This window comes from Lissotriton helveticus, chromosome 1_1 (genome assembly GCF_964261635.1).
Source record: "Lissotriton helveticus chromosome 1_1, aLisHel1.1, whole genome shotgun sequence".
In the NCBI taxonomy this organism is placed as follows: Eukaryota; Metazoa; Chordata; class Amphibia; order Caudata; family Salamandridae; genus Lissotriton; species Lissotriton helveticus.
In genome coordinates this window covers 1,319,457,602-1,319,482,198 of record NC_136057.1, presented here as the reverse complement: position 1 = coordinate 1,319,482,198, position 24,597 = coordinate 1,319,457,602, and the positions used below count along the sequence as shown (strand labels likewise).

Genomic DNA, 24,597 nt, shown 5'->3' with positions numbered 1-24,597 from the left:
GACTCATATCACATTGAAAAGATGTTTGACTCTAAATCCTGCTACATTATTGCCATTTCCAGCTACTCAGTCTCAGTCACACGAGCTACATGACTGTATATTTCTTACTGAAGAACAAACAAAGGGTCGTGTTGACCTACACAAGACACCTCTTTCTAACGTTGATGGGGAACTGTGGGTTGATGGGTCTTGCGTGAAGTTGCCTGATGGCACGACATCTGCTGCTTATGCAATTGCAACACTTCAGACAGTAAGTGAGACAGCTTGTGTCCCACAGAAGTCAGCTCAAGCAACCGAGTTGATAGAGCTGACAAGAGCATTTGAGCTTAGTACTGATCTGCTTGTTAACATCTACACTGATTGCCAATATGCTTTTGGAGTGGCTCATGATTTTGAGTAACTCTGGAAGGAAAGAGGCTTTCTTACTTCACAAGGGACACAAATAGTGCATGGAGAATTAGTAAGTAGCGATTGTTACAGGTAGCTCACACAGGAAAGTGACTGACAAAATAGGACGAGGCAATGCCTTTGCGGATCACACAGCTTGTGAGACTGCAATGCAGCTAAGTACTACACCCATGTATGTAATTAAGTCACAGGCTGAACGTTGGCATGATGCCAGGCAAGAGGTGCTGGACATGCAACGATCTGCTTCTGTTGCTGAAACAGACCAATGGTCTAAGGAGGGAACATTGGATGATGAGGGCTGTTGTAGGGATAAAGACATGACAAAATGGAAGTTACCCACAGCCTATTTATATCCTATGATTCACATGGCACATGGGCCGGCACATGTTGGGGCATCCTCAATGACGAAGCAACTTATGCAAGTTTTGGATCATCCAGATATTGCCGGCACAGCTAAAAAGATAGTCCAGTCTTGTCTGATTTGTCTCCAGTTCAATCATGGAAAAGGAACACAAACTCCAGCATGAGGGTTTGCCATACCTACAGCACATTTTGAGGTCCTACCAATGGATTACATCCAGCTTGAACGCTGTAATAATTTGAAGTATGTCCTAGTGGTGGTTTGTGCCTTTAGTAAATAGAGGCATACGCTACAAAAGATAATACAGCTCTTACTACTGCAAAGGTGCTCCTAAAGGAGTTTTCCCCAGATTTGGTATTTCTTGAGTTTTGTGAAATGACAACTGACCCCATTTCATTGGGCAAGTTGTTGATTACCTCATAAAAGGAGTGGGAACTAAGCAGAAGTTCCATGCTGCTTTTCACCCACAATCAGCAGGGACAGTAGAACGATACAACTCTACCCTTAAACGAAAACCGGCCAAAATACATGCTTCCACATCTTTGAAATGGCATGATGCACTGCCCTTAGCATTGCTATCTATAAGATCGATACCACATACACAATCTGTCCTCACATCATATGAGGTGGTTTTTGGGAGGCAAATGAATATTTGGGGGATTCCTAAGCCACGCCCTATACATGGTGTGCCCTATGTATTGATGAACGACTATTTGCTCAGTTCACTGACAGTTTGTCTTCTATTTATCAACAGGTTCGGGAGACCCTTCCAGACAGGTCGCAGGGTGAGGGCCATAATCTACAGCCGGGGACTTTGTTTTAACAAACTACTTTCAGCGGACCAGCTTCTTGGAGCCTCGTTGGCATGGCCCTGAGCAGGTGCTTTTGGCTACCAGGACTGCAGTGTGAGTGACCAACCCGAAGAACTGGATCCATGCGACACACTGTCGAAAAGTGTTGCAGGACCTAGTGAGCCCAGCTGCGTTGGCAGATCATTGCGACATCCTGGACACAGAGAAAGGACAAGCCACGTCACCTGAAGGACCTGAGGAAGTTTTCCCAGACAACACGATCCCTGGTACATCGCGATATCAGCTGCGACCCCGGAAGAGAGACACGTTGTTGCTGAAAAATACTGTTTGGTACAAAAGAGGGTGGTGATGGACGGAGCATCTGAACCAATCAAACACTCACACCCAGTCAACAGATCTAGGTTTAATCTATCACCGTTCTTTAGCCCACTCCGCCACCCCAGTTCAGAAATGGCCATATGCAAATCAGTCTGACCCTGTGCCTCATGGGAACAGTCCAGCCCGAACCGCCAAGCCATGCCTTCTCTGGATCGGAAACAAGCTTCCTAGGACCGGTTTCTGGCATTTCAGCTGTCTTCAGCCAGGCTTGCTTGAATCCAGTGGCAAAGTGAGCAATGGACTCACATCTGAGCATACCCTGCCAACTTATGGTGAACAAAGCGGTACAAAAGGGGGTGGTGATGGACGCAGCATCTGAACCAATCAAACACTCTCACCCAGTCAACAGATCTGGGTTTAATCCATCACCGTTCTTTAGCCCACTCTGCCACCCCAGGTCAGACATGGCCATATGCAAATCAGTCTGACCCTGTGCCTCATGGGACTAGTCCAGCCCGAACCGCCAAGCCATGCCTTCCCTGGACCGGAAACAAGCTTCCTAGGACCGGTTTCTGGCATTTCAGCCGTCTTCAGCCGGGCTTGCTTGAATCCAGTGGCAAAGTGAGCAAGGGACTCACGTCTGAGCATACTCTGCAAACTTATGGAGAACAAAGCGGTACAAAAGGGGGTGGTGTTGGACGGAGTATCTGAACCAATCAAACACTCACACCCAGTCAACAGATTTGGGTTTAATCTATCACCGTTCTTTAGTCCACTCTGCCACCCCAGTTCAGACATGGCCATATGCAAATCAGCCTGACCCTGTGCCTCATGGGAACAGTCCAGCCCGAACCGCCAAGCCATGCCTTCCCTGGACCAGAAACAAGCTTCCTAGGACTGGTTTCTGGCATTTGAGCCGTCTTCAGCCAGGCTTGCTTGAACCCAATGGCAAAGTGAGCAAGGGACTCATGTCTGAGCATACCCTGCCAACTTATGGCGAGCAAAACGGTACAAAAGGGAATGGTGATGGACGGAGCATCTGATCCAATCAAACACTCACAGCCAGTCAACAGATCTGGGTTTAATCACTAGTTTTCACCAGTTTGGCATGTAAACACTGGTCAACACACTGCCAAGTCCACTGACTGCATCTTCCTCATGCTTCATGTGGATCCCTATGCCACTGGGCCATCGGGATGCATCGCCTGTACAAACTATTAGGCCTATTAGTCCTGAACATCTTACTTATAAATGGTTATTCACCACTTTGTACCATTTTGTGAAGACTGCAGAAGTCCACATTTATAAAGTCCAAGTCTGAATATCTCTCACTTATTGTTTGCATCGTGCACACTTTTTACAGCTTAGATGATATTGCTATTCATCTCAATTTTGTAAAGCACTTCCGAATGATGCTCACATCTCTGAATCTAACACTAAGGCAACCAAAGCATAGTTTACAAAGCATCATGTATGGCCAGTCAAGAGCATTTACACACATGAGAACCGTTGTGAATGTGTATCTGACATCATCCCTTTCAATCAAAACCCTGTTTGACCAGAGACCTATTTTGTTAGCCACTAAATGGCATGTGCTGACACTATTACAGAGCCTGAAAAATGGACTCCTTTTTGTGGAATAGAGAGGATGGAATAAGACCCCAATCATGTGAAAGGCCAGTGTGACAGGTGATATGATTTACAAAAGCAGTAATGTGCCCATGGGATACAATTGAGTATACTGAGACCCTGGGCTGGGACATGACTTTGGCGCACTGACCTATCAGTACTCATCAAGCCCTCACCAAAGACTTTACCTGCTACCTGGATGTATAGCATGGGATTTTACAGTTGAGTGCTCCAACATCAACATACTTCACAGAGTTGGTGTGACCACACAGAGAGCAGTGCAGACGTGTCAAAGTACTGACTCAGGTTGAGCACTTACACTATTTCTGAAGGTTATCTCCATGCACATGTTCTCATGTGTTCATAGTACAATAGCATGGCACTACTGTCAATACCCTGACAATTTTATCCTCACATGTCCCAGATAAAGGGGCATAACCATGCATCTACTTATCCTTGTGCTTATTAGTATCTTTTAACACTGAACAGTGGTTTGGTGTGTCTTACAACCTCAAAAAGGGCCCATAGGCTAAGATACTTTCCCATGCATGGGTCAATATGTTGTGCAACAAGGCACATACTCACCCCCTCCTTGATGCTGTCTGGCTCTCAACTGCCCATCCAGGTCTGAGAAGACCACCGCACGGATGCAGAGAATAGGGTGGGTTAGGGTGCGGCATGTGCCCCTCTTGCCTGGAGGTGCAGACCCAGCTGGACTCTCTCAATCTTCCTGGTCCATCCTCTCAAGTCCTGCCATTGTTCCCTGTAGTGGGCACTGTGCCGGCGCGTGACCCCCACGGAGTGTAACTTCCAGGCGATGGTCCTCCACAGCTTGGCCTTCTGATGAAAGTTGACCTGTAAGTTTGATATGGTGGCAGGCCCTTAGTTCACAAGCAACATGTACAGAGACAAATACTGGTACACATAGGTCATGAGCTGCTTGCCCACACTGTCTAAAGGCTTGCAAAGTGGCATTCGGTGCACTTCACCAGTGTTTAATGATGACTCTTTCCCATAAATGAATGACTGAAACAATTTTATAGAGCGCTTATGAAACAATTTTATAGAGCGCGCATTACCCAAGGGTGTCTCAACGCTATAAGAACAATGATGTTTACACTAGTACATACACTTCTACAGCAGTGTACTTGCTCAGAACAGTTATATACACATTTTGAAACTTTGAAAAACAACAGTTTACATGCTTGTCTATAGGATTCCTAATGGCAGTAGTGCATGGTTATTGCACATGTTAACTGACAATGCTGTCTGTTCATCACTCACCTGCTCCTCTGGTTTGCCATAGAGCTAGCTGTAAAGAGGCAGGAGCTTGTTCAGCAGCATTTGGTTCTCCTCAGCTGTGAATGCTGGTGCACTGCGTTCTCCACAGTGTGCCACTGTAGCTCCCAGAGGATGTGGACAGCAGCAGAGAGATGGGGAGGTCCTAGAATCATGCATTTAGTGCAGGCAAGTGCATTCTCTAGGGGACCAACAGACTTATATCTAAACCGCAGAGGCGATCTTCAGACCATGTTGCCAAACTGATAGGTCCACGTCAGTTGTATTTTCCAAATCCGTCCAATGCATTTCATTGCTTACAGACGACACGCCTACCGCGCAGTTCAAAAAATATCATCGGACCGCGAATAACTTTGATACATTACCAATGAGAGGTTACTGCATTGGTTTACACACAATGTGGACACAATGCGAAACCCGCGATTGTCACCATGACAACTGACAACCTATGACTGTGTCTGATTTGGTTATGATGACCTTTAAAAATCGGTCGGCAGGGCAAAAACGTTTGTAAATATTGTGAGTTTCTGATATTCCATGGCTGGATGCAGCATTTTTCTATGGAAAGGGACATCTAACTGAAACACTCACACTTCCATGATGACCTAACCTTGAGGGGAGCATGAACAAACTGATTGGGAGGCTAATACCAACATGAAAACAAACAACTCAATTTTGCCTCTTAGGGTTGATCACAGACAAAATGCGTTTTGGGTGCATTCCAAGTACAGTGTTCCCCTAGTCACTGCATTACAGAACTGTGTGCAATCTGTATGATGTCAGACTGGAAAGGTGGTGTGTTTTTCTAGTCCTGTGTACTGCAATTTCCGAGGAATTAATCCACAGTGACATTAAGCAGCCACAAACGCTTAGCTCTGATATGTGATTTTATAGGGTATCTTTGTGTGCTATATTTAAGTGGACAACTGCATTTTATGGAACATCTACATAGTAAATGGTTTGTGTATATAGTTGTTTGTGCAATGCAGACATGACAACATGACAGTGTCCACCATATGACAGCAGTGTGCATCATTTACATTATGATATAATGCGTGCATGTGGTGTCCCACATATTATGCATTGCATGATCCTATTGTGTGTACATATGCTAGTCCTCACAAACATAAATCTCGGTTTTTTTCCCGTGAGTTGTAGAGTATGTTCTGCTTGCTTTACATGTACAATCCCAGACACTAGTGAAGTTTACACTACTGCACTCTTGCTGTGTCACCAAACCTTCAAAACATGTCTAGCAATGACCTGCAAGCTGTGATATGTATCTAAGGTCAACATTGTTCATTGAAATTTATCTTTTCAGTGACATGGAGTTTCATGTGTGGTAATTTTAGCTTGGTACATTGTGAACTAACACCAAACGTGTATACACTCTACACATTGGTATCACAGAGGAGGTGACAGATAGCCTCCTGTGTACAGGCTCTTTCCAGACCTACACACACTGGAAGATCCAGACATCATCAGGAAATACCGTTTCACAAGGGCAACAATTGATGAGTTGTGCCAGCAGTTGTCACCTCATTTGCGGCCTCAACACACTTCTCCGACAGCACAAATCCCCAAGGTGAAGGTGATGGCAGCATTGCATTTCTTTGCCATGGGAACATTCGAGTACACAGTGGCAACATCAGGTGGAATGTCCCAGCCAATGTTCAGCAATGTCCTTGGGGATGTGTTGCAGGGATTGACCTGCTACATGGACCGCTACATCAAGTTTCCTAAACCCAGAGAATTGTCTGACAACAAGGGTGAGCTCTATGCCTTAAGGAGGATACCACATGTAATTAGATCTAATGATGGCACCCATGTTGCGTTGATACCACCACAGGCTAATACACAGGTGTATTGCAACCGCAAACATTTCTACTCCATCAGTGTCCAGGTGGTGTGTTTAGCTGACATGTGCACCTCATATGTCTGTGCCTGGGTCAGCACATGACGATACATCGTGCGTAACAGTGTCATCCCCCATCTGATTACTCAAATGTAACCTGACCGGCCCTGGCCTTTGGTAGGATTTGTTGTATGCGGATGTTGTAGTGTGTGTTGTTTGTATGTCAGATAGTGAAATGTCAGACAACTGAAATATTTTCTGTGTTCAATGTAGGAGACTGGATACCCCAACAAGCCATGGTTGCTTACACCACTGCACAACCCAGTCACCCAAGCAGCCAGCAAAAGAGCGCTTTAATGAGACTCATGGCCGGACCAGGCAGATAATGGAGCAGACTTTTGGCCTCCTGAAGTCAAGATTCTGCTGTCTGGATAAGACGGGAGGAGCACTCCATTATGCCACAGGGAAGGTGTGCAAGATAATCCTGGCTTGCTGCATGCTACACAACGTAGCACTACGTAAGGGCATACATCTGATAGTGGACAAAGGAGACGAGCAGGTGCTAACGATGGAGGATCCAGGGCTGGGCCTTGAAGACAGTGCTGATGATGGAGTGGATTTGAGACAACAGCTTATCCACAACTGTTTCACATGACTTTACGTATGCAATGAGAGGAGGTGACAAGCCACCATTGTTTGTTGTTGTGTTGATGGTGGACAATGTGCATGTATGCTTGAGAGTGTATGATAAGTGTCCTGATTTTTTTTTTTAGATGAGTGGTTATTGAAATGGTCAGCTTTACATGTACAGTGTATTAGTGAAGCCTAGCTAGTGTTAACAATGACATTATTGTGCTTTAGATGGCATAATTTTCTGACTTGTGCTACCTTATTTCTGATTTACAAATTCTGTTCTGTGTGCTTTTTTACCACGGTACTTTGCAATGTCATCTACAGAGTAGCCTTGCAAGTTCTGACCTCACCATTCATGTGATGCTGTGACAGACACCAAAATGGAAATGTTGCTGAACTCCGTGGCAAGCGCTTCCTTCAGACCTGATAGTCTGGTGATTTTGTTATTAGTGCCTTTCAGTACTGTGTGATGTAATTTTACTTAGGGCCCGATTACGATGTCGGTGGGAAAGCATTCCGACCGACTCCGTTTCGGAATGGTTTCCGACAGACACGAGCGTGAGCTTTTTGACCGACCTATTACGTTGCATTGCATGTAAAACTCAGACCGAGTCAGACGGAAACCATTCCGCCTAACCTCAATGGTCGGAAATAAGCCAGATCTGATTGAGTCGTTCAGAAACGCCGACGAATAGGCATTCCACTTACGAATCAGACTCGGTTTACCCGACAACCAGATTGCAATGCATCTGTCGCGGTTTCGGAACCGTGTCGGTTTGTGTTACATATGGCAAGTGTAAACTGATAATAACAGTCACAACAACAAGCACTGGCACCGTCAAATATTAACAACAACAAAAATCAAATATTAGCCATGCCCACCAATTTACCTAAATGAGGGAAAAAAACATAACCATGATCCTTTGCTCTATCCCAACTGCTGCCAGGTTTCAGGGTAAAAAAAACTGCTAGCCAAAGAACATGCAGAAAGCCAGCGGACTGGCGGTGGCCATCCTGCACCACCTGTGCACTTCACTTCCTGGAAGGAGAAGGTTCGTGCCATCCTTCCACCGGAGAGCATCTATGGACTAGCAGAAGCACCAGAGTCTGGTACGTACCTACTCCACAATCCAATAAAGTTACTAATTACAACTCTATAGACATCACAGTAAAGGATAAGGTTAAACAAATGACTGTCATTAGATTAAAACAAATATATAGTCAATGAGCATGTGATGCATATGTCATATTGATAAACAACATACCTACAATGAAAATGCATAAAACTATTACCATTTATATACTTCTTACAAACTCACAGAAAGGCTTAGTGCTCCAAACACTAGTCACCAGTGTCAGCTATCTTGCCAACACATTTTCACTCACTCTCAGGAAAGCAGAGTCACAGGTAGGCTGTTTGAGATGGCTGGGAAGGTGGGTGTGGGAACAGGCCTGATGGGAGTTGTAGTAACAGCAAATACTCCTCCTCCCACACAGTACACCAAACCCCCCCTAGAATTATGCTTTCCCGACAGTGAGTGGAAATGTACTAGCAAGATGTCTGACAATGCTGCATGGTGTCTGGAGCATAAGGCCTGATGGGAGTTGCAGTCAAGTCAAACAACAGGCACCAGTGTCAGACATCTTGAATGTACACTTCCCCTTATTATCAGGACATAATTCTTCCTGGTGGCCTTATTGGGCTGCCTGGGAGGAGGAGTCTTTGCACTGACTACATCCCCCATCAGGCTCTGTCCTACACACACCTTCCCACCCAGCTCAAACAGCCCATCTGGGACTATGCTGTCCCTGATGGTGAGTGGAAATATACTGACAAAATGGCTGACACTGTGGACTGGCGTTTGGAAAACAAGCCACGTTGGGAGTTGTGGTCAACTCAGACACCAGTGCAGACATATTAATAGTACACTACCCCTCATTGTCCGAGCCCCCCTTTTTCTGGTATGCTGTTTGAGCTGTGTGGGAAGGTGTGTATGGGCCCATGCCTGATTGGAGTTGTGGTCAGCGCAACCACTCCTCCTTACAACCAGCCCAACAAGCCCCTCCTTACACCCAGCCCAACAAGCCCACCTAGAACTGTGTTTCCCTGACGTTCAATGGGAATGTACTGGCACAATGTCTGACACTGCAGACTGGTGTTTGGAGCTCAAGGCACTGTTGGGAGTTGTGAAGAATTCAGACACCAGTCCCCAGTGTCAGCCATCTTGGCAGCACATTGCCACTCACTGTCAGGAAAGCAGTGTTACAGGTAAGCTAGTTGGGATGGGTAGGAAGGTGTGTGGAGGACAGAGCCTGATGGGAGGTGTAGTCAGGGCAAGCAGTCCTCCTTCAAACCAGCACAAACAGTTCATCTGGACCTATGGCTACCTGACAGTGAATGGAAGTGTACTAACAAGATGGCTGACACTGTTGCACGGTGTTTGGAGCACAGGGCCTTGATGAGAGTTTGCTTCCAGCACAACACCATGCACCAGTGTCAGCCACCTTGCTAGTACACTTCCCCTCACTATGAGGTACCCATAGGCACAGAGGAGTTAGCAGGGCAGGGTGGGGGAGGAGTATTTGCAATGGCTTCAACTCACATCAGGTCTTGCCTCACACACACCTTCCCATCCAGCACCAAAAGCCTACACGGAACTCTGCTTCCCTGACAGTGAGTGGGAATGTACTTGCAACACTGATGACTGGTACCTATTTGTCCACAACTCCCAACAGGGCCTTGTGGTCCAGACACCAGTCCACAGTATCAGCCATTTTGTCAGTACATTTTCACTCACTGTCAGGTAAGCATGGTTCCTGGTTGGCTGTTTGTGCTGGTTGGGAGGAGGTGTGTTTGTCCTGACTATATCTCCCATCAGGCCCTGTCCTACACACACTCTTCCCACCCAGACCAACCAGCACACCCGGAACTCTGCTTACCTGAGAGTGAGTGGCAATGTACTGACAAGATGTTTGACACTTGGGACTGGTGTTTGGACCACAAGATCCTGTTGGGAGTTGTGGACAAATCAGACACCAGTCATCACTGTCGGACATCTTGCAAGTACATTCTCACTCACTGCCAAGGAAGCAGAGTTCCAGGTAGAATTTTGGTCCTGGGTGGGAAGATGTGTGTAGGACAAGGGCTGATGCGAGTTGTAGCCATTGCAAATACTCCTCCTCCTACCCAGCATAGTTCCAGGGGTGCTGTTTGAGCTGGGTGGGAGGAGTGTGTGTAGGACACGGCCTGATGGGAGATGTAGTCAGGGCAAACACATTTCCTCCCAACCAGCACAAACAGCTCACTATGAACCATGCTTTCCTGACAGTGAGTGAAAATGTACTGACAAAATGGCTGATACTGTGGACTGGTGTCTGGACCACAAGGCCCTGTTGGGAGTATGGTCAAAATGACTGAGACTGGGGCCTGGAGCAGAAGGCCATGAGGGGAGTTTTAAAGTCAAACACCAGTGCCCAGTGTCAGGCATCCTGCAGGTACATTCTGTCACACAGTGAGGTAAGCTTAAGTCCTGTTGGGCTATTTGCGCTGGGCGGGAAGGTGAGTGTAGGACAGGGCCAGGTGGGAGATATAGTCAGTGCAAAAACTCTGGGCCTATGGGTACCTGACAGTGAGGGGATGTGTACTAGCAAGTACTAGCAAGATGGCTCACAGTGATCCCTGGTGTATGAATTGATCACAACTACCATCATGGCTTTGTGCTCCAGAAACCAGTCCCCAGTGTCTGTCATCCTGCTAGTCCATTCACCACTCACTGTCAGTTATCCATAGTTCCCCATAGGCCCAGATGAAGAAGGTGTGCCATGTGGGGGGGAGTAGTGGTTGCCATTAATCCAAATCCCATCAGGCAATGCCATACACAATCATCCCACCAATCCCAAACAGCAGCCCTGGGATCCTGTTTGAATGAGAGTGAGTGGAAATGTACCAGCAAGATGTCTGACACTGGTGCATGGTGTTTGGAGCACAAGGCCCTGATGGGAGTTGCTTTCAACTTCAACACCATGCAGCAGTGCTAGCTAACTTGCTAGTCCACTCCCCCTCGCTGTGAGGTACGCGTAGGCACAGAGGAGTTAGCGCTGCTGTGTAGGAGCATGAGTATTTGTCGTCAATAAAACTACCACCATGCCTGGGCCCACACTCACTTTCCCACCCATCCTAAACAGCCCACCTGAGACTCCACTTTCCGGAAAGTGAGTGTAAATGTACTGGCAAGATGGCTGACACTGGAGAGTGGTGTGAGGAGCACAAGGCCCTGATGGGAGCTGGTATGAAGTCAGACACCTGTCCCCAGTGTCAGACATCTTGCAAGTACATTGACACTCACTGTGAGGCAGACTCAGAGGAGTAGACTGGGCTGGGTCGTAGGAGGGGTATTTGCATTGCTCACTTCTCACTCACATCAGGCACTGTCCTAACCACACCTCCTCACCCAGCACCAAAAGCCTACATTGAACTCTGTTTTCATGACAGTTATTTGGAATGTCCAAGCAAGATGTTTTACACAATGACCTGGCTGTGTTTTGTCCACTACTCCCATCTTGGCCTTGTGGTCCAAACACGAGGCCCCAGTGTCAGACATCATGCAACTACATTCCCATTCATTGTTAGTAAAGCATAGTTCCAGGATGGCTGGTTGGGCTGGGTGGGAAGTTGTATGTATGACCGGGCCTGATGGGAGTCTGAATAACAGCAAACACTGCTCGACAAACACAGCACAACTGCTTCATCGGGCCTATGTCTACCTGACAGTGAGTTGATGTGTACTAGCAAGATGGTATACACTGGGGACTGCTGTCTGAACCTATCACGACTACCAAATTTGCCTTTGTGCTACAAATACCAGCCACCAGTGACAACCATCTTGCAAGTACACTTCCCTGCATTATCTGAACAACACTCTTCCTGTTGGCCTGGTAGGGCTGGGTGGGAGGAGGAGTGTAAGTTTCACAAATACACCAATAACACTCAAACCTCAGCTCATTAAATTAGTTTGCCAGAAAATGGCAGAAAACAGAGTTTGTGATCTCATCTAACTGTAGAATAAATGTACAAAATACATTATCTGTGTAGGCACAAAGCTAAGCAGTCGCATTTGGCTCCTCACAGCCATTCACTTGTGTGTAAAAGATGAGAACAATAAGCACCTTACTCACACCATTCCCTCAAATTTCAGGGTATATAAACAGACTGTTAGTGTGTGGGCAGCCACACCCGTGTGACTGCTAAAGACATAGACTAAGTCCAGTACACAGGCCTGAAAGATACCAAGATTGGGAGCCAAAAAGTATGTATGTCACTGTGAAAGTACAGATGTGGACAACACCAACCCACCTGTGTCATTCACAGGGTGTCAGGAACAAGTCAGTGTCTTTGGACATGTAATGTCAACTAAACACAACATGCCCATTTAGGAACACACATTGCTGGACATGTTCATCAATCCCCATCTTGTCCAAATTATGTTGTTCTCCAAAAACATAGGCCGGCATCATGGATGAAGGACGCCAATCTATCTACATTAATTCATCATTAGGTTCAGTAACCTATGTAATGGGTATGATTTGAGGTGCAGTGGACATTCACATCAATCATTGTGTCAGTTATGTACCCACATGGCGAGCTGGGAACACCCCCGGAACTAATCAGGAGTGCCAGTCCCAGACTCTGGCTGACCAGGAACTTTCTGGCATTGATGTCTCTCAACCATCCTCGGATGACAAGGACTGACGTGGCCCATCAGGTTTTGGTCAGCCCACAGCATCAGCAGTGGCTGACAACATCCAGCTGACCCCTACCCTGACGGACACATTAGCTCGGGACACCACTGACGGTACAGCAACACAGGGCACTCTGGAGTTGGTGGACAACACCCCTGTAGGTGTGGTGGGAGGAGCTGTGGTGACCTGCGACATCATGCAGCTGGTGCTGCTGAGAAATGTCACCCAAACCTCTCCCGGGTGATCCACGCCTACCAGGCTTACCAGGGAGAGAAGGGCCAGGTCATTGGGATCCTCCACAACTTGGAGCTGCTATAGGCAGGGCAGAACCAACGCCTGGACACATTTAACGAGAACACTGATGATATGACTGGGGGTGCTGGGGTACATTGGTACCAGCCTCCGCCAGATTGCAGACCACCTAACCACAACTCCCGATGTGCCCACAACATCTCGTCTCGTGTGTCAACATCTGCCCAAGCCACAGGGAGGGACGTGGAGTCTGGCAGAGAGTCCCCAGCACCCCAGTTGCCTGCAGTTGAGGGACCCCCTGCAAAACGTGGGAAGTGTCGTCCAAGGAAGAATCCCTGAGAGACAGATGGCAATGCATCACCCCAGGAAGTGACAATGTGCCCCTAGTATCCTCCATTGTGTGCCAAGCGTTCACTTTGTTGACTGTCATCAAACTGTCCCACATTGGATGGACAGTCAAAGTTGGACTTTGGACTCAAATAACTGTGGCTTTACCTTTGAGACTTCATCTACAAACACTTTCAACTCTATCTGCATGTTTCTATTTTTTGTTGTGAGCACACCACCATTGTGTGGAATTATCTCCTACCTTCATGCACAAAAATAAAACACTTTTCACAAAATACTTGCCCATGTCGTGACTTTGAATCCCAAATGTACATATTGTAATGTCCTGCAAAATCACAAAGTAGAAATTTTCAACAACATTGGTAACAAATCACTTCCAAAAAGTTAACTAATGGCTTGTGAGTAAATGTACCTTGTCACAGCATGAAAGATAGACGCAATCAGGTTATCACACAACTTGTAGTACATGGTACATATTCAAAGGAAATCTATTGTCTACAAAACGATCACCATTTGCCAGCACAATCATCACTCATTGTTAGCAAACCAGCTCATCATGGTCTATTTTTGTTTCTAAAAATCTTTGGATGTGTGTTAACAGACAAGGCACACCTCAATGTGGAACACAGGTTTACTCCCCAGATCAAATCTGGCACCTTAGCTTAAAGTCAGATCACTTCACACAGTAAAAAAATGCCCCCAAGTAAAAAAACAAGACCATTAGGTCAGAAGGAAGTGCGTGCAAGGGTTTGCCCCAACAGTTCAGTGTTGGAGTATGTCACAGCATCATGGGTCGGGTGAGGTCACAACTCTCCAGATGTCATGGCAGAGTACCCTGGTAAGAAGAAACATAGAACAGAGTCAGGATCTCAGGAAAAAGGTAGGCCAATTTTGCAAACAATGTCATCTAAAGCACAAAAATGTCAATGTGAACACTAGCTAGGATTCACGGTAGCACTGTACATGTTAACCTGCAAATTTAATTGAACCATTTCAGTAAAAAGTTCAGGACAATTATAATACACTCACTGGCATACATACACATTGTACACCAGCAACACACAAACAAACAATTGGGGTTTGTCACCTCCTCTTATTGCATACTTACACTCATGTGAAAAGTTGTGTATAAACTGTTGTCTTAAATCCAAGCCCTTCTAATCATCACCACTGTCATCATGTCCCAGTCCTGGATCCTCCCTTGCTGGCGGCTGCTGGTCTCCGTCGTCCAATATGAGAGGTATTGCCTTCCGCATTGCCAGGTTGTGGAGCATGGAGCAAGCTGTGATGATCTGGTACACCTTCAATGGGGCATATTTCTAGGGCTCCTCCTATGCGATCCAGACAGCAGAATCTAGTCTTTAGTAGCCCAAAAGTCTGCTCCACGACTCGCCTGATCTGACCATGGGCCTCATTAAACCACACTTCTGCAGGGGTGACAGGGTTACGGAGTAGTGTCAGTAACCAAGTCTGGTTGGGGTATCCAGAGTCTTCTACATTGAACACAAAAAAGACTTCAATTTTCTGACAACAGAGAACAATCTGACATACAATCAACACATACCACAAACTACACATACAACATCACCAACCAACAAGCCAGGCCCGGTAACTTTGCAGCTGGGACATCAAATGGGGGATGACGCTGTTTCTCATGATATATGCATGATGTGCCGAGCCAGGGAAGCGTGCACAGATGTGGGAGATGGACATGTCAGCCAAACATGCCAACTGGACATTGATAGTGGTCATGTTTTCTGTTCCGATAGACTTGCTCATTTGCCTGTGGTGGAGTCAATGCAACGTGGGTGCATTATAGAGCCAATGACATGGGGTATCCGTCCCAAGGCATAGAATCCCCCCTTGATGTCTGACAACTCTCCAGGTGTCGGAAACTTTATGTACTGGTCCAGGTAACGGAGCAATGTCTCCAACCCATCCCAAAGGACATGGCTGAACATAGCTTAGGACCGTCCACCCGATATTGCCACTGATTACTGAAATGAACCCGTGGCAGATAAATGTAATGCTGCCATCACCTTCACCCCTTCACCCCTTCACCATGGGGGTCAGTGCAGTTGGATACGTGTGGTCAGGCTGCAAATGAGGTGACAACTGCTAAGGCAACTCTTCAACTATTGCCCTTGTGAAACGGTATTTCCGTATGCTATCCTGTTCTTCCATGGTCTGTAGGTCTGGAAAGGGCCTGTACACTGACGGTCGTCTGTGATACCTATTATTCACACAGCTCTGATTATGCACCTCAGGCACGGGGCTCACAGCTGTTATTATTCACACAGCTCTGATGATGCACCTCAGGCACGGGCTGCCTGCAGTTATTATTCACACAGCTCTGATGATGCACCTCAGGCACGGGCTGACAGCTGTTAATATTCACACAGCTCTGATGATGCACCTCAGGCACGGGGCTGACGCAGTTATTCACACAGCTCTGATGATGCACCTCAGGCATGGGGCTGACGCAATTATTATTCACACAGCTCTGATGATGCACCTCAGGCACGGGGCTCACAGCTGTTATTATTTACACAGCTCTGATGATGCACCTCAGGCACGGGCTCACAGCTGTTATTATTCACACAGCTCTGATGATGCACCTCAGGCACGGGGCTGACGCAGTTATTATTCACACAGCTCTGATGATGTGGTGTGGGCAGAGTGTTGAGGGCTGAGGGCAGAGGTCAGAGTGTTGAGGGCAGAGGTCAGAGTGTTGAGGGCAGAGTGTTGAGGGCAGAGTGTAGAGGGCAGAGTGTAGAGGGCAGAGTGTAGAGGGCAGAGTAGAGTTTTGAGGGCAGAGGGCAGAGTGTTGAGGGCAGAGGGCAGAGTGATGAGGGCAGAGGACAGAGTGTTGAGGGCAGAGTGTTGAGGCAGAGTGTTGAGGGCAGAGTGTTGAGGGCAGAGTGTTGAGGGCAGAGGGTTGAGGGCAGAGTTTGAGGGTAGAGGGCAGAGTGTTGAGGGTAGAGGGCAGAGTGTTGAGGGTAGAGGGCAGAGTGTTGAGGGCAGAGGGCAGAGTGTTGAGGGCAGAGTGTTGAGGGCAGAGTGTTGAGGGCAGTAAGTGCGTCAGTTTGTGAACATATATATTTTTAATATTTTACAGTATCCGGTTTCCACCAAATTTGTCAGGGCCAAAGTGCAGGATTAAACAAATCTGTACATTTCCATTCAAGTGATCGTTTGCTAATGCCTGGTACTCATTTTAGGTTTCACCTGTATAGCACTTGCACTGTGCTTGAGAAAACGATTATGTTTAATATAAACCTACAAGGGACTTATATCCTGCCTCACTCTCTCACTATAGAATACTCACTCTTTCACTTTTTACTACTTGCTCTCTAATACTCTTTACTAATAACTCTCTCCTACTCACTATCAACTACTCACTCTGCTACTTACTCTGTGTGTGGGTGCTAATGCAATAGGTCTCGCATATGCAAACGATTAAGCTATTGGCAATGTAAATGACAATGCCATTTATTTATGATTTAAAATTAAAAAAAAATAAGGAGCAATGCCATTAGCTCTACCTTTAATAATGCCAAGACCATTGCATTGTAAATGCTTGTTTCTCTTGTTTTATAAAGTCACATTTCTTGTATTTACTATGCTTGATTTTCATGCTCTATTACATGATGATGAGATGTAAGAGATTAATGTGCTTTGTAATATCACTGCTCGCTATTCTGATTCAGGCATGTGAATCTATGAAAGTTCCAATACTGGAGTAAGAAAACAAGTTACTTACCTGTAACTGTAGTTCTCCAGTATTGGAAGCTTTTATAGATTCACATGCACCCACCCTCCTCCCCTGAGAGGCTCACCTTGGATTTAGCACGGCAAGTGTTTTATGTGCACAAGTGCGCAAAAATCTGAGGGGTAAAAAGGTTCTCTCAGGAGTGTTCTAGAGGGTGAGGAGCTCTGATTGGTTCAGGGAAAAGTTTGGGCCTTTTTTACATAACAAAGGCTATAGGTTGCAAAAGGGAAATGGGCCTAGGCCTCTTTTCAGTTTGCTATACTGCTAAGCATTGCTTTTTCATATACCGTAGACTCCCATCTCGACGACGGGGAATGATTCAGGCATGTGAATCTATGAAAGCTTCCAATACTGGAGAAATATAGTTACAGGTAAGTAACTTGTTTTATTTTGGTATATCTGGGAGCAGAAACAGATTTCGCTGGGCTGGTTTTCTGAAGGGTCCTTGGCTGTCCCAAGATTATGCCATATATAGCAATAATTCGCAAGCAAGGGACTTGTATTGGTAGTAACAGAAGGCTGCTCTCCCCTCAAATCTGATTGTAATAGGAACAAAAGGGGGGCCCGTTAGATGGTGTGGATCTCCTTATCTCATCACGTCAACAGTGGGCTGATCCAAGAGGGAACAGTTAGAATCGGGACCCCTGATACCTCCTATTCCTGTTTATTGCACAATGAAGACATAAAATAAAATGAAATGTGTATTTCCATTGTTATCTAGTTTTAGGAGAGGTCATATTTAATGTTCTGTTTGTCTAAATGCATGTTGCTTTGTACATTGTGAACTTACACAGCGTCAGCCCCGTGCCTGAGGTGCATCATCAGAGCTGTGTGAATAATAACTGCAGGCAGCCCGTGCCTGAGGTGCATCATCAGAGCTGTGTGAATAATAACAGCTGTGAGCCCGTGCCTGAGGTGCATCATCAGAACTGTGTGAATAATAACTGCGTCAGCCCCGTGCCTTAGGTGCATCATCGGAGCTGTGTGAATAATAACAGCTGTGAGCCCGTGCCTGAGGTGCATCATCATAGCTGAGTAAATAATAACTTCAGGCAGCCCTGTGCCTGAGGTGCATCATCAGAGCTGTGTGAATAATAACAGCTCTGAGCCCCGTGTCTGAGGTGCATCATCAGAGCTGTGTGAATAATAACAGCGTCAGCCCCGTGCCTGAGGTGCATCATCAGAGCTGTGTGAATGGGGGCGTGGCTTGGAACGCGATGAAGGACGACGTGCCCGGGTAGAGCTCCTGCTTGAGCTCCCCTCTCCTGGGCAATTTCTCCGGTAGAGTTCTCCTGCCATTGCCGGAAGCTGCAGGCGGACCCTCGCCTACCCCCTGCCCAACCACTGACCAACTGGGGGACGGATCGGACGCGAGGATCCGCACCGGCACACACTGCGAGGCGGTGGCCGACGTGGTCGAGGCCTCCCCCGGGGCCTCTGTCTACGCGAGGTCGGGGCTTCGGAGCTGCGACCAGGCCATACTCTGCGGCCTACACGCGACATCCCCGGCGCTTCGTGGCGGCGGAGGCCACACGCCCGCCCGGGCTGCTGGCCGACATCGGACGGGTCGCTAGACCCCACTCACCCGCCACCCACCGCGGGCGGACACGGCGGGGGACAGCGAGGGGCGAAGGTGCCGGACGACGCCATTCCCTCAAAATTCAGGGTATATAAACAGACTGTTAGTGTGTGGGCAGCCACACCCGTGTGACTGCTAAAGACATAGACTAAGTCCAGTACACAGGCCTGAAAGATACCAAGATTGGGAGGCAAAAAGTATGTATGTCACTGTGAAAGTACAGATGTGGACAACACCAACCCACCTGTGTCATTCACAGGGTGTCAGGAACAAGTCAGTGTCTTTGGACATGTAATGTCAACTAAACACAACATGCCCATTTAGGAACACACATTGCTGGACATGTTCATCAATCCCCATCTTGTCCAAATTATGTTGTTCTCCAAAAACATAGGCCGGCATCATGGATGAAGGACGCCAATCTATCTACATTAATTCATCATTAGGTTCAGTAACCTATGTAATGGGTATGATTTGAGGTGCAGTGGACATTCACATCAATCATTGTGTCAGTTATGTACCCACAGGGCGAGCTGGGAACACCCCCGGAACTAATCAGGAGTGCCAGTCCCAGACTCTGGCTGACCAGGAACTTTCTGGCATTGATGTCTCTCAACCATCCTCGGATGACAAGGACTGACGTGGCCCATCAGGTTTTGGTCAGCCCACAGCATCAGCAGTGGCTGACAACATCCAGCTGACCCCTACCCTGACGGACACATTAGCTCGGGACACCACTGACGGTACAGCAACACAGGGCACTCTGGAGTTGGTGGACAACACCCCTGTAGGGGTGGTGGGAGGAGCTGTGGTGACCTGCGACATCATGCAGCTGTTGCTGCTGAGAAATGTCACCTAAACCTCTCCCGGGTGATCCACGCCTACCAGGCTTACCAGGGAGAGAAGGGCCAGGTCATTGGGATCCTCCACAACTTGGAGCTGCTACAGGCAGGGCAGAACCAACGCCTGGACACATTTAACGAGAACACTGATGATATGACTGGGGGTGCTGAGGTACATTGGTACCAGCCTCCGCCAGATTGCAGACCACCTAACCACAACTCCCGATGTGCCCACAACATCTCGTCTCGTGTGTCAACATCTGCCCAAGCCACAGGGAGGGACGTGGAGTCTGGCAGAGAGTCCCCAGCACCCCAGTTGCCTGCAGTTGAGGGACCCCCTGCAAAACGTGGGAAGGGTCGTCCAAGGAAGAATCCCTGAGAGACAGGTGGCAATGCATCACCCCAGGAAGTGACAATGTGCCCCTAGTATCCTCCATTGTCTGCCAAGCGTTCACTTTGTTGACTGTCATCAAACTGTCCCACATTGGATGGACAGTCAAAGTTGGACTTTGGACTCAAATAACTGTGGCTTTACCTTTGAGACTTCATCTACAAACACTTTCAACTCTATCTGCATGTTTCTATTTTTTGTTGTGAGCACACCACCATTGTGTGGAATTATCTCCTACCTTCATGCACAAAAATAAAACACTTTTCACAAAATACTTGCCCATGTCGTGACTTTGAATCCCAAATGTACATATTGTAATGTCCTGCAAAATCACAAAGTAGAAATTTTCAACAACATTGGTAACAAATCACTTCTAAAAAGTTAACTAATGGCTTGTGAGTAAATGTACCTTGTCACAGCATGAAAGATAGACGCAATCAGGTTATCACACAACTTGTAGTACATGGTACATATTCAAAGGAAATCTATTGTCTACAAAACGATCACCATTTGCCAGCACAATCATCACTCATTGTTAGCAAACCAGCTCATCATGGTCTATTTTTGTTTCTAAAAATCTTTGGATGTGTGTTAACAGACAAGGCACACGTCAATGTGGAACACAGGTTTACTCCCCAGATCAAATCTGGCACCTTAACTTAAAGTCAGATCACTTCACACAGTAAAAAAATGCCCCCAAGTAAAAAAACAAGACCATTAGGTCAGAAGGAAGTGCGTGCAAGGGTTTGCCCCAACAGTTCAGTGTTGGAGTATGTCACAGCATCATGGGTCGGGTGAGGTCACAACTCTCCAGATGTCATGGCAGAGTACCCTGGTAAGAAGAAACATAGAACAGAGTCAGGATCTCAGGAAAAAGGTAGGCCAATTTTGCAAACAATGTCATCTAAAGCACAAAAATGTCAGTGTGAACACTAGCTAGGATTCACGGTAGCACTGTACATGTTAACCTGCAAATTTAATTGAACCATTTCAGTAAAAAGTTCAGGACAATTATAATACACTCACTGGCATACATACACATTGTACACCAGCAACACACAAACAAACAATTGGGGTTTGTCACCTCCTCTTATTGCATACTTACACTCATGTGAAAAGTTGTGTATAAACTGTTGTCTTAAATCCAAGCCCTTCTAATCATCACCACTGTCATCATGTCCCAGTCCTGGATCCTCCCTTGCTGGCGGCTGCTGGTCTCCGTCGTCCAATATGAGAGGTATTGCCTTCCGCATTGCCAGGTTGTGGAGCATGGAGCAAGCTGTGATGATCTGGTACACCTTCAATGGGGCATATTTCTAGGGCTCCTCCTATGCGATCCAGACAGCAGAATCTAGTCTTTAGTAGCCCAAAAGTCTGCTCCACGACTCGCCTGATCTGACCATGGGCCTCATTAAACCACACTTCTGCAGGGGTGACAGGGTTACGGAGTAGTGCCAGTAACCAAGTCTGGTTGGGGTATCCAGAGTCTTCTACATTGAACACAAAAAAGACTTCAATTTTCTGACAACAGAGAACAATCTGACATACAATCAACACATACCACAAACTACACATACAACATCACCAACCAACAAGCCAGGCCCGGTAACTTTGCAGCTGGGACATCAAATGGGGGATGACGCTGTTTCTCATGATATATGCATGATGTGCCGAGCCAGGGAAGCGTGCACAGATGTGGGAGATGGACATGTCAGCCAAACATGCCAACTGGACATTGATAGAGTCGTCATGTTTTCTGTTCCGATAGACTTGCTCATTTGCCTGTGGTGGAATCAATGCAACGTGGGTGCATTATAGAGCCAATGACATGGGGTATCCGTCCCAAGGCATAGAATCCCCCCTTGATGTCTGACAACTCTCCAGGTGTCGGAAACTTTATGTACTGGTCCAGGTAACGGAGCAATGTCTCCAACCCATCCCAAAGGACATGGCTGAACATAGCTTAGGACCGTCCACCCGATATTGCCACTGATTACTGAAATGAACCCGTGGCAGATAAATGTAATGCTGCCATCACCTTCACCCCTTCACCCCTTCACCATGGGGGTCAGTGCAGTTGGATACGTGTGGTCAGGCTGCAAATGAGGTGACAACTGCTAAGGCAACTCTTCAACTATTGCCCTTGTGAAACGGTATTTCCGTATGCTATCCTGTTCTTCCATGGTCTGTAGGTCTGGAAAGGGCCTGTACACTGACGGTCGTCTGTGATACCTATTATTCACACAGCTCTGATTATGCACCTCAGGCACGGGGCTCACAGCTGTTATTATTCACACAGCTCTGATGATGCACCTCAGGCACGGGCTGCCTGCAGTTATTATTCACACAGCTCTGATGATGCACCTCAGGCACGGGCTGACAGCTGTTAATATTCACACAGCTCTGATGATGCACCTCAGGCACGGGGCTGACGCAGTTATTCACACAGCTCTGATGATGCACCTCAGGCATGGGGCTGACGCAATTATTATTCACACAGCTCTGATGATGCACCTCAGGCACGGGGCTCACAGCTGTTATTATTTACACAGCTCTGATGATGCACCTCAGGCACGGGCTCACAGCTGTTATTATTCACACAGCTCTGATGATGCACCTCAGGCACGGGGCTGACGCAGTTATTATTCACACAGCTCTGATGATGTGGTGTGGGCAGAGTGTTGAGGGCAGAGTGTAGAGGGCAGAGTGTTGAGGGCAGAGTAGAGTTTTGAGGGCAGAGTGCAGTTTTGAGGGCAGAGTGCAGTTTTGAGGGCAGAGTGCAGAGTGTTGAGGGCAGAGGGCAGATTGTTGAGGGCAGAGTGATGAGGGCAGAGGACAGAGTGTTGAGGGCAGAGTGTTGAGGCAGAGTGTTGAGGGCAGAGTGTTGAGGGCAGAGGGCAGAGGGTTGAGGGCAGAGTGTTGAGGGCAGAGTGTTGAGGGCAGAGGGCAGAGTGTTGAGGGCAGAGTGTTGAGGGCAGAGTGTTGAGGGCAGAGTGTTGAGGGCAGAGGGCAGAGTGTTGAGGATAGAGGGCAGAGTGTTGAGGGCAGAGTGTTGAGGGTAGAGTTTGAGGGTAGAGGGCAGAGTGTTGAGGGTAGAGGGCAGAGTGTTGAGGGCGGAGGGCAGAGTGTTGAGGGCAGTAAGTGCGTCAGTTTGTGAACATATATATTTTGAATATTTTACAGTATCCGGTTTCCACCAAATTTGTCAGGGCCAAAGTGCAGGATTAAACAAATCTGTACATTTCCATTCAAGTGATCGTTTGCTAATGCCTGGTACTCATTTTAGGTTTCACCTGTATAGCACTTGCACTGTGCTTGAGAAAACGATTGTGTTTAATATAAACCTACAAGGGACTTATATCCTGCCTCACTCTCTCACTATAGAATACTCACTCTTTCACTTTTTACTACTTGCTCTCTAATACTCTTTACTAATAACTCTCTCCTACTCACTATAAACTACTCACTCTGCTACTTACTCTGTGTGTGGGTGCTAATGCAATAGGTCTCGCATATGCAAACGATTAAGCTATTGGCAATGTAAATGACAATGCCATTTATTTATGATTTAAAATAAAAAAAAAATAAGGAGCAATGCCATTAGCTCTACCTTTAATAATGCCAAGACCATTGCATTGTAAATGCTTGTTTCTCTTGTTTTATAAAGTCACATTTCTTGTATTTTACTATGCTTGATTTTCATGCTCTATTACATGATGATGAGATGTAAGAGATTAATGTGCTTTGTAATATCACTGCTCGCTATTCTGATTCAGGCATGTGAATCTATGAAAGTTCCAATACTGGAGTAAGAAAACAAGTTACTTACCTGTAACTGTAGTTCTCCAGTATTGGAAGCTTTTATAGATTCACATGCACCCACCCTCCTCCCCTGAGAGGCTCACCTTGGATTTAGCACGGCAAGTGTTTTATGTGCACAAGTGCGCGAAAATCTGAGGGGTAAAAGGTTCTCTCAGGAGTGTTCTAGAGGGTGAGGAGCTCTGATTGGTTCAGGGAAAAGTTTGGGCCTTTTTTACATAACAAAGGCTATAGGTTGCAAAAGGAAAATGGGCCAAGGCCTCTTTTCAGTTTGCTATACTGCTAAGCATTGCTTTTTCATATACCGGAGACTCCCATCTCGACGACGGGGAATGATTCAGGCATGTGAATCTATGAAAGCTTCCAATACTGGAGAAATATAGTTACAGGTAAGTAACTTGTTTTATTTTGGTATATCTGGGAGCAGAAACAGATTTCGCTGGGCTGGTTTTCTGAAGGGTCCTTGGCTGTCCCAAGATTATGCCATATATAGCAATAATTCGCAAGCAAGGGACTTGTATTGGTAGTAACAGAAGGCTG

At 46.8% G+C, this 24,597-nt stretch overlaps 1 protein-coding gene across 1 annotated transcript in view; it reads right to left on the bottom strand.

Annotated features, from left to right (window-relative positions):
- Positions 1-24,597, bottom strand: part of LOC144763964 (uncharacterized) — a 725,263-nt gene that overhangs the window by 535,430 nt on the left and 165,236 nt on the right. Inside the window, exon 7 of the mRNA XM_078650044.1 lies at positions 4,222-4,383. Within this exon, the coding sequence (XP_078506170.1) occupies positions 4,222-4,383 (162 nt within the window). The remainder of the gene's footprint in view (positions 1-4,221; positions 4,384-24,597) is intronic.